The sequence below is a fragment of the Gossypium raimondii genome, chromosome 4, assembly GCF_025698545.1.
Source record: "Gossypium raimondii isolate GPD5lz chromosome 4, ASM2569854v1, whole genome shotgun sequence".
In the NCBI taxonomy this organism is placed as follows: domain Eukaryota; kingdom Viridiplantae; phylum Streptophyta; class Magnoliopsida; order Malvales; family Malvaceae; genus Gossypium; species Gossypium raimondii.
The window spans coordinates 36,522,903-36,542,685 of NC_068568.1; the positions used below are offsets into that span (position 1 = coordinate 36,522,903).

At 32.4% G+C, this 19,783-nt stretch overlaps 1 protein-coding gene across 1 annotated transcript; it reads left to right on the forward strand.

The window, feature by feature from the left end:
• Window positions 1–2,262: 2,262 nt before the first annotated feature.
• LOC105779243 (uncharacterized) lies at window positions 2,263–4,126 on the forward strand. The gene is made up of 3 exons (XM_012603013.2): window positions 2,263–2,787; window positions 3,003–3,061; window positions 3,820–4,126. Exons 1-3 carry the CDS (start codon window positions 2,463–2,465, stop codon window positions 3,886–3,888), a joined length of 453 nt encoding a protein of 150 aa, XP_012458467.1. The 5' UTR covers window positions 2,263–2,462; the 3' UTR covers window positions 3,889–4,126.
• Window positions 4,127–19,783: the final 15,657 nt, after the last annotated feature.

A 19,783-nucleotide genomic window follows, 5' to 3' on the forward strand; every position in this document is an offset into this window, starting at 1 on the left:
TTCTTTAGTTAATTAATTTAGTTTTAATCAATCACTCTAATTTGTTGGTTAAATAATAGAAAGACAGTAATTACTAGTACTTTTAGTCCTCGTGAGAATGATATCTTTGCTTACCGTAACTATAATATTAATTGATAGGTGCACTTGCCTTAGTTAGATTTTTAGTTGGCTTACAACTGCAATCTGGTAGTAATTACACTCTCTGGTAATTACAAAGAATTGTAATTTCGTAGACATATTTGGCTAACATGGTGTATTACATTGTAATTACCTATGCCATATTTGGTAGTATAAATTGTAATTACACAATTAAACAATTTATATTTTAAAAAACATTAAATACTATAAAATTATTAACACAATAAAAAATTCGAACAAGTAATAAAACTAAAATCAAATCATCGTATGTATTATGTTATTTTAAAAGGTAATTGATAATATGATTACTAATAAAAATAACAAGAAAAATAGGCATCATATGCAATTTTATCTAATTGTTTTAGTGTTTCATATTTGTTGGGTTATTATCTCTTTAATATTTAACATAAGCTCATTTCCATCAAATGTTGGTCCCAGACCAAATTCATCATTATTTGACTCTGAATTTGTATCATTAAGGTTACCAAGATCTTTTTCTTTCATGTACTTTTCAAAATATGGATCATCCCAAATCCACTTATGAATGAAACTATGAAGTATGCAATACGATCCAACCTTTCTTTTATGTTATACTCAGGTGATGCTGTTAATGTGATAAATATTTTTTTTAGAAAAACAAATGTCCTCCCAACCATATTTCAAAATCTTAAATGTCTCAAATTAAAGAGTTCGCAAGCTATCTTTGATGTTTGTGTCTAGCTTCATTCCCTCAAATAGTATCATACCTCGCGATATAGTGCAAGAAAACCTTTTGTATTTGCATAATTAATATCTTCCATATAATATTTGGTTCACAGTGCAAATAATATGTAGCTTTAATCATAAAAACTTATATAAACTTAATTTGAAGAAAAATTATGGTAGGTTATAACCATTTTTATAACATGTAAATTAAGTCTAAAATAATATAAATTTATAATATATATAACCTTTATAAAAAAAGTTTTATAAAATGTACAATAATTTTTATAACTTTAGAAAGTTATGATAAAAAAAACTATAACACTTTCTATAGAAATGGCACAATATGATGAGGTACTATTTCTATAAAAGTTTAATATTTGGACTTTTTATTTATTTGATTCTATATAGAATTTTATCGAAGAACAATTCTAAGGATATTAGATTCACACTATTTGAAGATCTGCAAATTTATAATACTTATTTAAAGATTACTTAATTATGTACAATTTAGGAGAGAACTTATTTGTTCTAACCTATTTTTAGTGTAATTAATTTGTAAATAAATTGTTTAATGCTCAGCTTAATTCATATATTGTATTGTTGAACGATGATAAATTACTATTAGGACAAGGTTTCATTTCATAGACGCAAAAAAAGTTTTTTGTATCCGTCTCTAGTTTGACTGACAACTGAAAATAACCACAATGCAGCACAAAATCACCAACATACAACAACCAAAAATCAAAGAAGCAAAGTTGGATATAAAAGAAAAGAAAAAGAACCAAAACCCTAAATACTGATGCCCAAAATCGTGACCTTGTAACTTCCCACCAACTGGACATTTGGACCGTAAGAGTCCTATATAGATAGTCTGTTCCCACCATCTTCTTCCATAACACACTTCTGATACTGGGAACCAGTCAAAATAATCTGAACACTTACCCTGATACCTAACAACCTTTGCAAGATTGTGGGCACCATGTACGAACAACACCATTCAATTTTTATTTTAAAAATGTCCAACATATCGACAATCTATTCTGGGTTTCATTATTTGATTATAAGCTACAATGCAATACCTTGATTATCTTCATATAATTCGCATTGCAGGCGCAACATACTACACTAGTTGATGACATAATGTTAGATTCAAATCCAAGTTCACTTGGAAAATATCTTGTTAAATCTATTCTTACTTTATTAATTTACCCTCGCCTTTTAAAGTATGATACCTAATTACAAATTTAATCAATAATAATATAGTAATTATTAGCTTTCTTTCTGCTATTGACTTCGCCTTTATAAGTGGCAATTAGCTGTCCTATCCTGTAGGAGATCCCTAACTAAACCATGAAAAACATAAATTTGTTTTAATTTGTCCCAACTGGTGACAAGTAAATGTGAAATGGAGTCCCTTGAGCCTCCTCTAGTTATCTAGCTAATCCCACAATTCACGTTGGATCTCTCATTCTATTCCTCTACTTTTTTGTTTTTTTTTTTTTTCACACAAAAAACGAGAGGGAAAAATAGAGAGGGAGAAAGAGAGAGAAAAGAAAAATCTAGCATTCCCAGAGAGAAAACTGCATTGGGAGTTCCCTTTGCATGTCTCTCCTCCTTCGATGGGTTGTGGGGTTTCAAAATTTGACCACGCAGCAGGAGGAGGAGGATGGCGTCAATTAAGCATTGTTCATAAAAAGAGTGACGCTGCTGTGGTTGATAACATCCTATTATCCAAGTCATTGCCTGAAGGTAGGGAAGGAGAAGGCCATGCAAAGGGTCGTGGTATGCATAAAAAGGCGAATTCCGATGAAAAAGGAGGGATGCAAAGGGGAAGGCTTCAAAGTAGTAACAAGGGTGAGAGTCTTGAGGACGATGGATATATACCTCAGTCTCTAAGTTTCAGGGTATATTGCATTTCATCTTTGGAGGATGACAACAACCAAGGTAACCCTATGCCCCTTTTTATTTACATTCCAATTAAACTATTTGATTGTGTTCAGTTTGTGTTTTGCAATGGATAGGAGATTTGTGTAATCTTTATAATTGCCAATTGAGTTTGGGGATTTTGCTTGAAAGAGACATATATATAGTTTCTTGCTTTAACATCCGTTGAAAAACCAAATACCAAGAGAGGGTTTAATGTCATTTTGGTTGTACAGGTGATGGTAATGCAGAGAAGATGACGGACAAACAAGAAGGGGATGGTGAAAGTAACAAGGTACCGTATGATAAAAATCAGCAAATACCATCCAATTAAATGTACATATTATGATTCATCCTTCCCTACTACACTGATTTTAATTATCGTCCAGTAAAAATACAGATTGCATTTTGCTTCCTCTACTTAAAAAATTAGCAAATTAGTCTTTGTATGCTAAATCGAAGATCAAATCGGTCCTTCTATTAAAAATTCCGTCCATAAATCGGTCTTTGTACATCAACATGATGTACATGTGGCACACCACATGTCATTGTTTAATTATTCCGTCAGACACGTCAGTTTTTAACAGTACAAATAAATTAGACTTTTACAAAAATAACTAATTTAACTTTGATCTAATGTACATGTACTAATTTGAACATTTTCTTAGTAAAGGAGACAAATTGCAATTTAACTTCTAGTACAAGGACCTCTATGGTATTTTTACCATTCTTGTACATGCGTCTACAAACTATAGTTTTCAACATCCTAAACATATCCCATAGGCATACACCTATTCATTTCCATACTTAATGGAAAACTAGGAATCAATCCATAAACTCTTCTTTGGCATTTGGCAGAGATTTGGATAGCAGCTGCAATACAGTGTTGCTACTGCTATACTGAGATTTTGACTCTCCCCATTGATCGCAATACCATTCATTACATTCGAAAACACATTCAAAACCTTAACGTAAACCCTCGATAATTGGTTACTAAACTGCATAGTAAAATTTGCATTGTTTACCTAATATTTGACTCGTTTCTACAAGCAGGGATCAAGTACTCGAGTGAGAAGGAGAGCTAAGATAGGAAAAGGGATCAAGACGATTTTAAGAGCATAAGGTGTGCAAATTGCAGGGTTTGGTTTGTTGGTGAGATACTAGAACAACGTTGAAGGCTGCCGTCATGTAATGTATATAGGGCTTCATTTGCTTTATTTTTTTTTTTTCATTTGCAGATATGTTTTCAGGTCTTGAAGGAACATGACATTGTTCCCCTATTCTTTTCTTTGTTGTATCATAAAAGACCATGAAAACTGACATGTGACCTCAGTGTTTTTTTTTTTTTATATATATATTTGATCAGATGCAAATTTATATTAATTTATTCACTATAGAGACCCCTTTTATGAATACATAGTCTCAACATCTTTGGTTCCTTCCCTATGGTGGGAAGGATCAGTACCATTGCCACTATATCTAACATGGTTTCATGTTAGTGCTGTGTGTTAGAATCAAAGATAGAGAAGTTATGGAAAACGTTTCTTACTTCATTCATTTCTTTAGGGTAATGGACTGAGTATTAATACATGTAGATAATAGCTAACTATTAATTAATTTTGTTTAACAACTAACTAACTCCTTTTAACTAACTTCAATAGCAAAGCTACTAATGAAATACCCATAACATGCCCTGTGCTTATTGACGTTCTCTTCCTTCTGTAACTTCATGATCGTTGGTAACAACTCTAAGCTAACTTCTAAACTTATTAAACAATCTTGTTGATAATGGTTTCGTCAAGATGTCTGCAATCTAATCTTGACTTGGCACATGACCCACTTGAAAGGATCCTCTTGCGACTTCTCTTTCACAAAAAACAAATCCAACTCGACATGTTTGAATTTAGAGTGCACGATAGGATTCCCTGCTACTGCAATAGTAGCTGAACTATCACACCATACTAATGTCTTGCTCTTAACTAGAACACACAGTTTAGATAATAGGGATTGAATCCAGACCATTTCTGCAGTGACATGAGCAAGAATTTTGTATTCTACTTCAGCTGTAGACCTAGAGACCACTTGTTGCTTTCTGGAACTCCAGGAGACTGGATTCCCTCCAAGAAACACACAATAGCCTGACATCGATCGACGATCATCAGTGTCTAATCCCCAACTGGCATCTGAATAGCCTTTGAGCAAAACCTTTGAAGTTCAAGTGAATCTTAACCCATGATCCAAAGTCCCTTGCAGATAATGCAAGATTCTTTTGACAGCTTTAATGTGTAAAACCAATGGTTTGTGCATGAATTGGCAGACTTTGTTTACAAAGAAGGCAATGTCTGGCCTGATAATCACAACATATTGTAGAGCACCAGCTATGCTTCTGTAAAGATGTTCATCTTCAACAGAACTGCCTACATGAGCTGATAGTTGACAAGTGGTTACCATTAGAGTAGGAGAGTCGTTTGACCTGTCCATGGAGGCCCTCTGAAGTAGATCAAGTATGTACTTCTTTTGGCTAAGAAAAATCCCATCTTGAGTGTAGTTGACTTCAATACCTGGAAAGTAACTCAATTTCTCCAAGTCTTTCAAAGATAATTGAACATCAAGTTCTTTAACAAATTGATCTATGGCTCGAGAGTCAGTACCAATGACAATAATGTCATCCATATATACCAGGATGTAGAGCAACTGAGACCCCGGACGATGAATAAAAAGAGAGTTGTCAGCTTTTGATGCTTAAAATTTGGCAGCTAAAAGATATTCCTTCAGCTTGTGAAACCAAGCTTAAACTGCCTGCTTAAAGCCATACAAAGCCTTTCTTAACTTGCATTCCAATTGTTGCCCATTTTCCCCTTGTTGTTCAAAACCTAGTGGTTGCACCATGTAAATTTCTTCATGCAATTCACCATTCAAGAAAGCATTATTAATGTCCACTTGTCTGAGAGACCAGCCCAAGAAAACAGCCAGTGCCAGAACTACTCTAATCGTCGTTGGTTTGACCACGGGACTAAATGTCTCCTGAAAATCAATACCTACCTCTTGAAGGTAACCCTTAACTACCAATCTGCCTTTGTATCTAGCCACCGAGCCATCAGTATTTCTTTTGACTTTAAAGATCTATTTGCACCTTACAGCCCTACGACCTACAGGTAAGGGCATAAGGTCCCAAGTGTGATTAGAGAGTAAGGCATTATACTTTGTTTGTGCAGCTACTTTCCAGGTAGAACTCTGAAATGCCTCTGCAATGAATGTGGGCTCCTTCTCAGTTAGGATAGATGAGAACACCTTAGGTTTTAAAATGCCACTTTTTGATCGAGTTTGCATAGGCTGGGAATTCACAGAGGAAGTAGATGTTTCATGATTCTTAGACTGATCACAGACGGTAGAAGTAGAGTGATCAACATGAGAATTCATGTTGGAGGAAGCCTCCTGAAGGGAACCTGCTATAGGAGAAGTCCTGGTTGGTCCTAATGATGAAGAAGAAGGATGAACCGAAGGGGTAGTAGCTACAACCATAGGAATATGAGACTGCTGATGGATAGACCTGATGGAGTCCAAGTTGGAAAGTGAAGAGAAACCATTCTGTAAAGGAAACTTAGACTCATCAAAAATAACATGCCGATAAACAAAAATTTGACCATCTCCATCAAGACACTTATAGCCTTTTTTATTAGTACCAGCCCCAAGAAAGACACATTTTTTGGATCGAAACTAAAGTTTGTGCTGGTAAAAGGGCCTCAAATAAGGGAAACATGCACAGGCAAACACTTTTAGTTGGGAATAAGCAGGTTTAACCTTGTAAAGTTTCTCATAAGGACTACTCTTTTGTAGAATGGGAGTAGGTAATCTGTTGATCAAGTGAACAGCATGAGCAAAGGTGGATGACCAAAACTCCAAAAGTATAAATGCCTGAGCCAAGAAAGTCAGTCCCATGTCAACTATCTGTCTATGCTTTCTTTCAGCAACACCATTCTGTTCTGAAGTATAATGACACGTGACCTTATGCTGGATGCCAAGTCGAGAGAGCTCATTTGATAGAGATCGATACTCTCCCCCTAGTCACTCTAAAGCATTTTTATGGAACAACCGAATTGAACTTAAACCATTTGCTGAAAATGAAGAAAACACCTAAAAACCTCATACTTGGTCTTGAGAAAGTACAGCCATGTACCTGTTATGCATATCAACAAAGGAAACATAATAAGAGAAGCCATTTGATTGTACATGTGCTGGTCCCTAAACATCAGACACAACTAGTTCAAAAGGTAAAGAGTACACTGTTTGTGAATACTTGAAAGGCAACTTGAGAGATTTGCCTAATTGACAAGCTGAACATATATGAGGTAAACTGTTGTGTTTGAAAGAAACACTATAGGCATGTAAAACATCAACAAGAGTGCTATTACAAGGATGGCCAAGTCTGTTGTGCCATGACGCAAGAAAAGATGAAAGTTGAGCATTGCATAAAATAGTTGATCTTGACTTTTGAGCAACAATAGTTTTGTTGAAGCAACACGAGAAACATCAAACCTGTAGAGTCCATCATACATGTGGCCCACTAGAAGAGTTTTCCCTGTCTGAATATCCTTCACGAAACATAGAAATGGGTGAAACTCAAAATAAACTGCATTATCCCTTGCAAACTGACCTACAGACAACAAATTCTTACACACAGTAGGAACATGCAAAATATTCTTAAGGCACAAGAGCCTAGAACCAACCAATAAAGTAGAAGAGCCTATGTTAGCTATAGAGACAGAGTCACCATTTCCCATAGACACCTGACTTGTACCTATGTAGGAAGAAGCAGTTGTGAGACTAGCTATGTTAAAAGTAATGTGGTTTGTAGCCCCAGAGTCAGGATACCAGGTCTGATCAAGTAGAGCGGAGGAAGAAGCTCGAGGAGGTGGCTGATGGGATGAAGAAGAAGTCTGTGACAGTGAAGTACAACAATGGGACATATGAGAGCAAGAAGGTGTAGGAGAGGAAAAACCTTGCCCATTGAGTTGATGATAATTGACTGTCATCAAATGGCTGGGACCAACACCAGAGAAATTTTCATCAAATCTGTGATAACAAGTTTGAACCATATGGCCAAGTTTGCCACATAATTGGCACTGCGGTCTAGAGCGTGACCAACTCCGACCATTACCACGAGCCCTGCTACGAGACTAGAGCCATCCTTGCCCTCTGTGTCCTTGTTTAAACTCCTGAAGATAGTTGTTGGAGTCTGCAGTATGTTTCAAGCTATCTACAGTATCATGTTTTTGGTGAGATACCAAATTGGCTTGCAAAGGAACCTCTGTTAGCAAAGCCATCTGTCGTGCTTCACAATTAAGAAGCATGTCAATTAGCAAATCAAGAGACATAGGAGTTGCTGAGGCAATCACACGAATGGACTCATATTCTATCAAAAGACCAGCCAGGATGATGCTCACTTGTTCTTGTTCAGGAACTAAACTATCAGCTGTAATAAGAGTATCACTCAGACTCTTTACTTTGGACAAATACTCTTTGATGGTAAGATTTGCTTTCTTGAGCGAGTATAGAGCATGGCACATACTCAAGATCTTGATGTTGGATTTTACACCAAACCTTCTTTCAATGGTCGTCTAGATTTCAAAACTAGTCTTGGCCGTCGTGAGATGTACCAAGACATCATCTGTGACCGTAAACAATAACCAAGATGCTAGAAACTTGTCCTGCTTCTTATTAACAAGGCAGGGTTGTCAACTAACTAACCCTCGTTCCCAATTATGAGAAGAGAAGGAACAGGAACCGTGCCTAACACAAACCCCTCAAGACCGTATCCTTCAACAATCAATAAGAGTTTATGTTTCCATAAGAGAAAATTGTGCTCACCAAGTTTGATTGTGTCATGTTTGGAGAAATAATGAATTGACTGTAAAACAACACTGCCATGACCCTGCAAATGAATTGCTTCCCCGGTGTTGGAAGAATGTCGAGGCGTATCAACCACTGGTATAGCTTCTGTAGCCATAAACCAAAAGGAAAACGAGAAAAGAGAAAAAAAAATCCAGTTATACCAAGAAAACTTTAGCTCTTGATACCATGTTAGAATCAAAGATAGAGAAGTTATGGAAAACATTTCTTACTTCATTCATTTCTTTAGAGTAATGGACTGAGTATTAATACATGCAGATAATAGCTAACTGTTAACTAATTCTGTTTAACAACTAACTAACTCCTTTTAACTAACTTCAATAGCAAAGCTACTAATGAAATACTCATAACACAGTGCACCCACTTTTCTTAGTCTTTGAATAAAAAAAGTGTGTGAACAGTTGCAATACATTAAAGAGAGATAATAATGAAATGTACCAACCATCATAGTCAAAGAAACTAAAAGAGACAAACATGTACAATTGTCATTGTTAGGTTTGATGGATACATAATGAAGTGGAGGACTTTTTTGCTTGTGAAGTGTAAACAATAAACTAGTACAAGAAGAAAAAAAGGTACCAAAAACAATGATTAATTGTGCATTCAATGAGATCGCATTAATTGTCCCCTCCATTCTATGAAAAAACAATGGTTGCAAATGGTTGCAATTGCTATTCAAGTTGTTGCCCAAAACTAGCCCGCCAATTTGGAAATGCTCATTTGCCACTTGCCTTTGGGAAACCTTGCATAACAAAAGGAGGGTAGAAATATCACGGAGTTATTTATATTAAAAGTTAGATTATATTTTATTTTTATTAAAAAAATGGATAAATCACTCTCTATAAATTATATTAAAGAGCAAATTAGTATTTTTTTTTTAAAAATTTTATATATTTGTATTGTTAAAATTTTGCATGATTGACAAAATAATTAAGCAGTGGCATGTGACATGTCACATGTACATGATGATGGCATATAATGACTAATTTTAAAAACAAAATTGGATAATTTTTTAATAAAATGACCAGTTTACTCTTTAATCTAATATATAGGAACTAATTTGCCCGTTATTTTAGTAAAAGGGTAAAATACAATTTAACTCCTAGTACAAGGACCTCAATGATACTTTTACCCAAAAAGAAGTTTTGTCACTAATTGTCTAATTTGTAACTAGATAGTTTTTTATTATTTAGTAAAATAAACTATATATATAACTATTAATATCACAAATTAACTGGACACCAATTTAATTAGAAAAAATTTAATTGATGTCTAAAGCATTAACTTTATCAATTCTCTTAAAACTTTATTCATGTTTGACATAATTTATTTTATTTTTTTGGTAAAACGATATAATTTATTTTAATCATGGAGAGTGGTATAGTGATTATTTACATTATCTCTTAATCATGTGAGTGAGAATTTAATCTCTATCTATAAAAATAAAATATTTTCATAATTAATTATTTATCTCTTGAAAAGCATCCTAGAATTAATAATTAAAACCTAAATTAAATTTGATATATATACTTAAACCCCACAAAATCTCTCTCCTGAATTTTCCTTAACCTAGAGAGAGAAAAAGGAGAGGCCTCTGAAAACCACTGCTCCACTCTTCCAATTTTATCTTTGACTAGGGAAAATATATTGGCTTCCTTCTGCCTTTATCAATCCTTATTTTCTTTTTCCTTTTTGGTGTTTCAATTGAGCCACATAAATACTTAAATCACAAGTAAAGTTTTGGCATAATAAGTTATAGTGTTTCATTTATTTTTCGTCTCTTTATATTATTTATTAAATTAATTTAAAATAGATAAAAAATTAATATTTAATCATTTTAGTAATTAATTTATTTTTAAATTTTCAAAAAAATAATTAATTACTTACGTGACGTGACATTCATGTAAATGTTATATTACGTATTTTTCCATCCATTTTATTTTAAAATTAGATGATACATAAAATATTTCCCCTCAAATCTAAAATCTAAAATTAAATTATTAATTGTTATAAGGCACTGCTTGTATTTGGGGATCCAAGTTTGACTAATTAAAACTTCAATTATTTGGGTTTGGCATCACCATACAGCCGTATTTTAATTGGAGATTTATCTAAATTCTTTCTGGGTTGTATGTCATCAGAAACATCATCCATTCACTCTAGTAAATCCATTTGTGTTGTTTTATTTTGGCGACTACAGGTTCCACATATCATCAACTCATTAACCCCTACTTCATATAAATATACCATTTTATGTAATATTATACATGAAAATTTGATTTAATCAAATTCTCACAAATTATTAACATGATTATTGATATAGTATCATTTTATATTTATATTATTGCATATACAAATAATTATATTTATCCAATATAAAATTAATTTGATATATTTATTTAATGCCTCATTTGGTTGCTAGTATAATACATGAGGAAAATTTTATTTATTATGATAGCCAGACATAAAATAAAATAAAAATAGTTAGTACAATTTTAAATTTGAAATTAGAAAGATAAATGGGAGTGATTAAATATTACTAGTTGCTAACTCATATATTAAAACATGTGCACTCCTTTCAAACGTGTATAATTGAATCAAAATAAAAGTTTCATATATATATTTGAATTATAATTAAAGTTTCATATGTATAATTGTACCAAATCAAAATCCATATATCAAATTACACATTAAATTAAAGTCGATATCTTTTTTAATTTTTGGAGGAGAAAATTTTGAATTTGACTTTGTATTTTTTTATTTTTATTTTTTGAATGCATGCACTGAATATTGAGTAAAAGATACATGCACTAATAGATGAAATGATAAATGGCAAATTTGATTGTGTCCAAATTTGGTGCTACTTCGTTCTTAGTCTTAGCGAGAGAGTTTTAAGATGTTTAGGTGTTTGATATTTTTTTTTCCCGAAAAGGGCCATTATTTCAAATCTCTAACATATATATCATTATCTGTAGTGATAAAAATTTAATAAAAAAGGCAATAATATAAAATAATTATTTTACTCGTAAAAATTGTAATTTGGTAAAGTTTTACCAATACAAGTCATTATAATTACAAGTATAAAATAAAGAATAAATTGAAAGTACAAATACAATGTTTTGAATTGAAAAAAAAAAAGGTGTTTTGAAATTGCAAAGAAAGCAACTTGTAGGCAAAAATATAAAATTAATTATTAACATAAGGTCGCATATCTATAATTTTTTATATTTTCTTTAAATTAGAATCTATTTATTATTTTTTTAATATTAATCTTATAGTATAGGTTATTATCATATATGCTCTTTTTGATACAATGCTTAGAATTACTTATAGCCCCTCCTAACCCGTAAATAGGAGGATAATGTGCTTCGGCGTACTCAAATTCACATACTCCTGCATTGACAACAATGTCAATATCAATTGAGCTAAGACTCAATCAACAATCTATTTATTAACTAAATAAACTCAAGTATTATTATTTGAATTAAATAAAGTATATATTCATCAATATTCAAAGTAGTCAAATATCTAAATTTAATAAGCAAAAATTTTAAAAGTAAAGTAGATAATGAATATCTAAATACGAATCAATTATCAATAATTAAAGTGAAATTAAATAATGAATATGTTAAGATTAATATATGTATCCTTGCTAAATTCAATACAGATAGTGTTTAAAATATTTGAATTTAACTATTATCTAAATTCACAAAAGCGAAATCTTAAAAAGAATTTTAAAAAATTACAAATACACAAGAATTTTTTTAAAGTTACAAATATAATTAAAATTATAAATTGAAATATATTTAAATTTAAACAAAATAAATCTTGAGTTAAATCATATTTTGGGCTTGAACTTGGTAGCTATTCTCATATTGAAACCTAAACATATTTTTTTGTCCAAGTTACATTTTGAACTTGACAAGTTTTCTCACATTGGAGCTTAAACTTTCTTTTATCCAAGTTAGGCTCTAAACTTGGCAATTGTTCTCAAATTGGGGCCTAAACTTTTTTTATCCAAATTAGTCCGTGAACTTGGTAATTGTTCTCACATTAAGGCCTAAACTTTTTCCTTTTTTTTTTTTGACTAAGTTAGGTCCTGAACTTAGCAATTGTTTCCACATTAGGGCATGGATTTTTTTTTTGGTCTTAGTCCTTGATACTTCCTTGCAAACCCTAAAGTTCAAGCCCCAATGTAAGAATAATTGCTAAGTTCATGCCCCAATATGGGAACAATTGCCAAAATCAAGGATTAACTGAGAAAAAAACAGTTCAATCCCCAATATGAGAACAATTTCCTAATTCAAGCCCTAGTGTGGAAGCAGTTGCATGAATTGTTAGGTATGAGGTTGAATTTTAGCATTGCATTCCATACTCAGTCTTATGGCCAATCAGAGCGGGTCATTCAAGTGCTGGAAGATATGTTGCAAGCCTACGCTATTGATTTCAAATCTGACTGGGAACATTATTTACCGTTAGTCAAATTTGTGCATAATAATAGTTTCCAATTGAGTATTCAGATGGCTCCCTATGAAGCATTATATGGCCAGTAGCGTAGAATACCCTTATGCTAGTTGGAATTGAGTGAAAAGAAGATAACCAGGCTAGAGTTTATTTAGGAAGCAGAAGATATAGTAAAGTTGATCTGAGATAGACTGAAAGCGACTTCCGATAGGCAAAAGTCGTATGTTGACATGAAATGGAAAAACATTGAGTATTCCGTGGGTGATAAGGTATTCCTGAAGGTATCTCTGTGGAAAAAGATCCTACGTTTTGGTCACAAGGGAAAATTGAGTCTCAAATTTATTAGGCCGTATGAAATCGTTGAAAGAGTTGAACCAGTTACATATCGCCTAACCCTACCATCGGAATTACAAAAGATTTATGACATATTCTATGTATCCATGCTTCGACGATATCGGTCTAACCCATCCCATGTTATTCCGGTAGAAGAAAATGAAGTTGAATCTGATCTATCTTATGAAGAAGAACCGATTGAAATCTTAGCTCGAGAAGTGAAAAAGTGAGGAATAAGAACGTGCCATTGGTGAAAGCCCTATGGCGTTGTCATAGCATTGAAGAAAGGACTTGGGAACTGCAAGAGGCAATGAGATCCTAGTATCCCCACCTCTTTCAAGGTAAATTTCGAGGATGAAATTTCTTAAGGGGGAGAATTGTAACGACCTGGTTTCTAGTGGTGTCGAGAAAGGCAGTTTTGGAACCTCGTTTTCGAAAACTGAATTCGTAAATATTAAATAGGATATTTATAGAGTTAGTGTATAGATGAATTGAAATTTGGATAAGTAATTTAGCCGATATTATAGTTAATTAAGGCCCAATGACTAAATTGTAAAAGTTTAATTATTATAGACTTTTAATTAGGAAAAGACTCAAGGACTTAAATAGAAATTATTCAAAGGACCAAAATGACTAATAAACCACTTTTGAATAGTTTATAGTGGATGATGATGTTGGATGTCATTAACTTAGCCTAAACATGATTAAATTTGATTAAACTAGATTAACTAAGCTAATTAAATTTAATTAATGAAATAATCATAATATAAAAGCCAAAACTTAGTGGAAGATGTTGTCATCTTCTTCCCCAAGCCATGAAAGCCAAAGAATAAAAGAAAAGAATAAGGTTTGAGGTTTCAAACATTTGGCCATCCAATTTCAGGTAAGTCCCTAACCATTTTTCTTTTATTTTTATGGAAATTGAATCATGAGAGCTTGGTTTAGCTAGCCAATTTACCAATTTGTAAAACTGTTAAAATTTTTGAAAGATGTCATTCTTAAAAAATGGATGAATTTGGTGTGAATTTGATAGATTTTAAGCTTAGTTTATAAACTTAATTGTAAAGCTTAATTGTTAATTTTGTACATTAGGAACCTAGTTGAATAAAATAAAAAAAATTTATGAAATTTTAGTAGGAATAGAAAGTAAGAGGTCTCTAATGAATATATGTGAAATCAGATTTTAATCTGAAGCTCTAGATAAAAAATTATGCAAGTTTCGGCGTTAGGGACTAAATTGAATAAATTTTAAAATATATTTGGCCTTGTAATTGAATGTGATTTGATATGGAATTTGATATTGTGTATTGTTGAATTATTATTCGCAGCTAAAGACGGTGCAGGGCCATCGAGAAAGAAAGGAAAAGCGAAAGCTGACAACGAGTGACGTAAGCTATCGATTTGTATTTTTATGATTCAATAATGGTTTGATTGTTTCATATTTGTGACATTTTGCATAATATAAAATTTAGGTGAGTTTAAAATTATTATTGAATAGAATTGCTATGAATGAGATTGATTATCAAAATAGATGACTAAATTGAATAGAATAGAAACTAACGTAACTTGATGAATATGTGATATTGGCATTGAATTGGGTTGAATTATGTTATTTTATTTAATTAAATGATGAATGGGTTGATGAATTGAAAATGACGAAATAAAAATTGAGTTATATGATGAATTGAAAAATTGGTTACCCTATTAGCTATTTGGGCAGAATCGGATATAGTTGGCATGTCAAAGGATAGACTGAGTACAGGTTACTTTGAATATATGTCGATGAGTGCTGGGTGCGTTTTCCTTTGAAGGTTCTAATGATTCCTGGGTACAATCTTTACTTCGGTTAAATCTATGAGCGTTGTGCACAATCTATTTACTTCAGATGTTCTGATGAGGCACTAGGTGCCAAATTTGGTGAGTTGGTTGGTAGTCGTGTAACCTTTCGAGTCCGAGTTAGGTTAATAGGGGTATGATATGTAAATTTTGATAAATGGTATATAAATTGAGTTCATAATGTGATTGGTGATACAAAGATAAGTTACAATATATGAATATTGATAGCATGTGAAAGATCATCTGAACTAGATATACGAGCTCGAAGGGCTAATTTGAAAACATGATGAATCAATCAATTTGATTTGGAAATGGTATGCTAATATAGTCTTATGTTATGAATTCAATAGAAATATGAATATCAATCATGCTAATACATTAATATGGTACATTCAGTAATTGGTTAATTGAAACATGTATATATTGATTCATATAGTAGTGTTGGTACTTTTGTTGCATAAGCTAATTGATATATGAATTGAAAACTTGGTATGAATGGAATATTAATTGGATGAATATATATGTGAAAGTGATTTAACTTGTACCATATTTGCTTGAATAATGGAAATACCATTGAGCTTTATTGCTCCATGAACTTATTATTTCCCGTACTCAGGTTTAGGTACATCTCGAGGTCCCGAGTAGTGACTTCAGCATCCAACTAGAAATCTCAAACTCATCAATGTTTGTAAAGTCTCTTTTTGTTCGTTATACAATATGTACCTAGGTTAAGTCGATTTTGTGAACATTTGAATTAGAATTTGGTATATAGATGTGGTCATATGAATGTAATATGTACTTGAGTATAATGCATAGTATGAATTGTATAAAATGTTGAATTGTTCATGGCCTACTCGATTATGTATATATGTCAAAGGTTTGAATGAATTAAATTAGGTAATTGACTTATATATTGTATGAAATTGAAGAAATGGTAATATGCCATTGGTGTACCATTGAATAAGGTATTATAATTAATGGTTGAGTCATGAGAATGGTGTAAATTGGCCGAAAATGTGTTATGAAAGTAAATTTGGATGATTTGATAGTTGTAGGTTTGGTGTCAAATTGGTACCATTTAGAAACAATATGCCACGTCATGACGTCAAGCATTTATCGTCACGACGAGATCTAATTCATATACCACACCACGAAGTCGAGCAATGGTCATTGCGACAAAGCCAAGTCAGTATGTAGCTGTAACACCCCTAACTCGTCTCCATTGCCAGACTATGGTTACGGAGCATTATCATACAATTGGAAACATTTAAACATTACATCATTCAATAATTTAATCACATCATAAACCATTCATACACATGCATACTGTCCCTAAATCGAGCCCTCAAGGCCTTAAAAATAACTTAGAAGCAATTCGAAACCAATTTGAAACAGTTTGGAACGTTTAGGAAAAATATGCAAAATTTGCAAAACAGAGGTCACGCGGCCGTGTGGCTAAGCCATGTAACTTTCGAACAAGGGACATACAGTTGTGTCCCAGCCCGTGTCCTCACCCGTGTAACTCAATAAGTAGGGTCACACGACCGTGTCACACGCCTGTGTGCCAGGCCGTGTGTTAGGTCGTGTAACTCACTGACTTGGAACCTTAAGAAATTCTCAGATGACACACGGTCGTGTCACCAGGCCATGTGCCTCACACAGCTGAGTCACACGCCCGTGTCTCTAGCCGTGTGAACCCAAAATTTACCTAAAATCAAGCCATTTCAAAACCATTTCATGCATAACTATTTAAATCATTTGTGCACACATTCAAGGGGTTCAAACACCATTCAAAATTGCATAAACATAACATTTCAAGCATCCTAATTTAACTAACCAATATGCCATTCAAGGGCATCACAAATATGCCAAAACATAACATGCTAACATAAGTCAACATTACCTTATTACAAGCATAATAACTTGGTTCAATTACTTACCAAAACATACCACAATTTAACCCTTATCAAGCCATTGCAAACATACCAAAGAAACCTTATATACATGTACTTAAAAGTGACCAAAATGACATAGTTAGGTAAGGGACTATAGTTCACCAAATCAAGCATAACTTCAAAGCTTAAACTTACCAAAACTTACATTAACACATTCATTAAATACCACTACACAACAGCCTACACATGTTAATATTGTCATTTCCATACACAATAACCTAGTTCAAATATGGACTAAAACATGTCACAAGAAAACATTCTCAAATCATCATCAACATGCCAAGAGAACCATATAAACAAGCACTTTAAAATTACCAAAACAACCTAACTTGGTAAGGCATCAAAGTGTACCAAATCAATAGCTTTCCAAAGCTTATACAAGCAAAAATACCATTACCACATACACCATAATACCATTACAAATCACCATATACATGCCATTAGAAACCTTAGCCAAATTACTAAAAAATTATCGAATTGAATGCTGAATAGTGTGATAGGTCTCTGATGAGCTTTTAACCAAATCGAGCTTCCGATAATCTATAAAACAAATGAAAGGAAACTACGTAAGCAATGAATGCTTAGTAAGCTCATATAAACTTAAAACATAACTTACCATTTCCATAATGAAATTTATAGAATAAGTACAAACATTTACCAATGTCGTAAGCTTGATAAAAGCCTATATAACACCATCAAACTCACAAGTTAGTATACTTGTTCATGGTACATATGAAATCAACCATATATACACATAACATTTAATTCATCATCATTACTATACGATCATGATTCATTCCATTTTCTTTCTTACCATTTCCAATACCATGAGTTTAATTTAAGCATGTTCAAGCATCATCAAGCTCACATGTTAATAGATTTATTGAAAAATCATATAAATTCATTTATAACATAAATAGATTTCATAAGATACATTACATACGCGTCCAAACATTCATAAAGTCATGAACCTTTCCATTGAGACAGTTACCATTCCATTCATCAGATATTCGAGAAAGCTCACACGAAATGTGCCTTTACATATAACTGTAACATTTCCTTTACATCATTGCTCACAAGAGCTGTGAAATGGGATTGCTCACACGAGCTGTGGGTCGGAATGTAAGCTACACAATGCTGCTCACACGAGCTGTGGAGAATCTGTAACAAATGCAGGACCTTAGCCATCAATAGGACAATTAAGACCAGCACCGAAACATGAAATCCCTAATGACAAGTCATTTGTATCCTAAGAATTCCTAAGGTTCAACCGAGACTCGATATCCATCAATTCATCATAAATTTGATACATTTATATTTTGATTCATTTAAATCAAAGCAACATAATAAACATTCAATTTAAACAACATTTAAGTGATTACAGTTCATACGAAGTTACCAGGCTAAATTGCAACAATGACTAAGTACAGAGGCTATTTGGTAATTTTCTCTTCTCCTCGATTTTCTACTCGTTCTTAATCTAAAATAAAATTCCATTCAATTCACTAATTCTAATAGAAAAATCAATTCATTTTATGCAATTAAGTCCTTTTTGACATTTTTACAAATTTTCCCTCAATATTTTACTTTTATACAATTTAGTCCCTAAGCCCAAAATATGCAAATTAACTATTTTTATTCAATTTCATGTTTAGCCGAATTATTTGGAACCCTATTACAGCCCATATTTTATGTTATTTACAACAAGTCCTTATCTTTTACTAATTTTACATTTTAGTCCTTAAATATTAAAATTACCAAAAATTACTTTACAAAATAGTCCTATCTAGCAACCAAGCTTAAGATTCTACCATAAAATTTCAAGAACATTTCAAATTCATCAATGGAAAATTCCCTAACATTTGAAAATTTAACAAATTGACCCCCGGGTTTGCTAGATTAAGCTGTAACAATTTCAAAAACGTAAAAATTACTAAAAACTGACCTCAAAATAGCAAGCATGCATGGAGAAGAGTTGGTCGAACCCTAGCTAACATCAATGGAGTTTTCTTCCCCCTTTCAATCGGTTGAAGACCAAAATAAAAGATGAAGACATGTTTTGATTTATTTTTGTTTTAATTTACTTACTAAATTACTATTTTAACCTTACTAATAATCAAATTTTCACTAATATCTTGTCCATACACATCCACTACTTCATTAAATGGTATATTTACCATGTAAGCCCTTTTAACTAAAAGAATTCAAACTTTACACCATTTACGATTTAGTCCTTTTCACCTAATTAACCATTTAAACATCAAAATTTCTTAACGAAACTTTAATACAACCTTAATAACACTCCATAAATATTTAATAAAATATTTATGGCTCGGTTTATAGAAATGAGATCCTGATACCTCATTTTCTAAAACCACTTTACTTTTGGGACATATCACTTGAACCTAATTATTCATTCAAATAGCATAAATTGCTAATTCAAAATTTATTTTAATACCATATTTGATTCGTAAACATTAAATAATAACATTTACGAACTTACTCATTAAATTTGTGGC

Coding starts and splice junctions, on each gene's coding strand:
- LOC105779243 (XM_012603013.2), top strand. CDS start 2,463: ATGGGTTGTGGGGTTTCAAAATTTGACCACGCAGCAGGAGGAGGAGGA. Junction 2,788..3,002: donor GGAGGATGACAACAACCAAG/GTAACCCTATGC, acceptor TTGGTTGTACAG/GTGATGGTAATGCAGAGAAG. Junction 3,062..3,819: donor GGGATGGTGAAAGTAACAAG/GTACCGTATGAT, acceptor TTCTACAAGCAG/GGATCAAGTACTCGAGTGAG.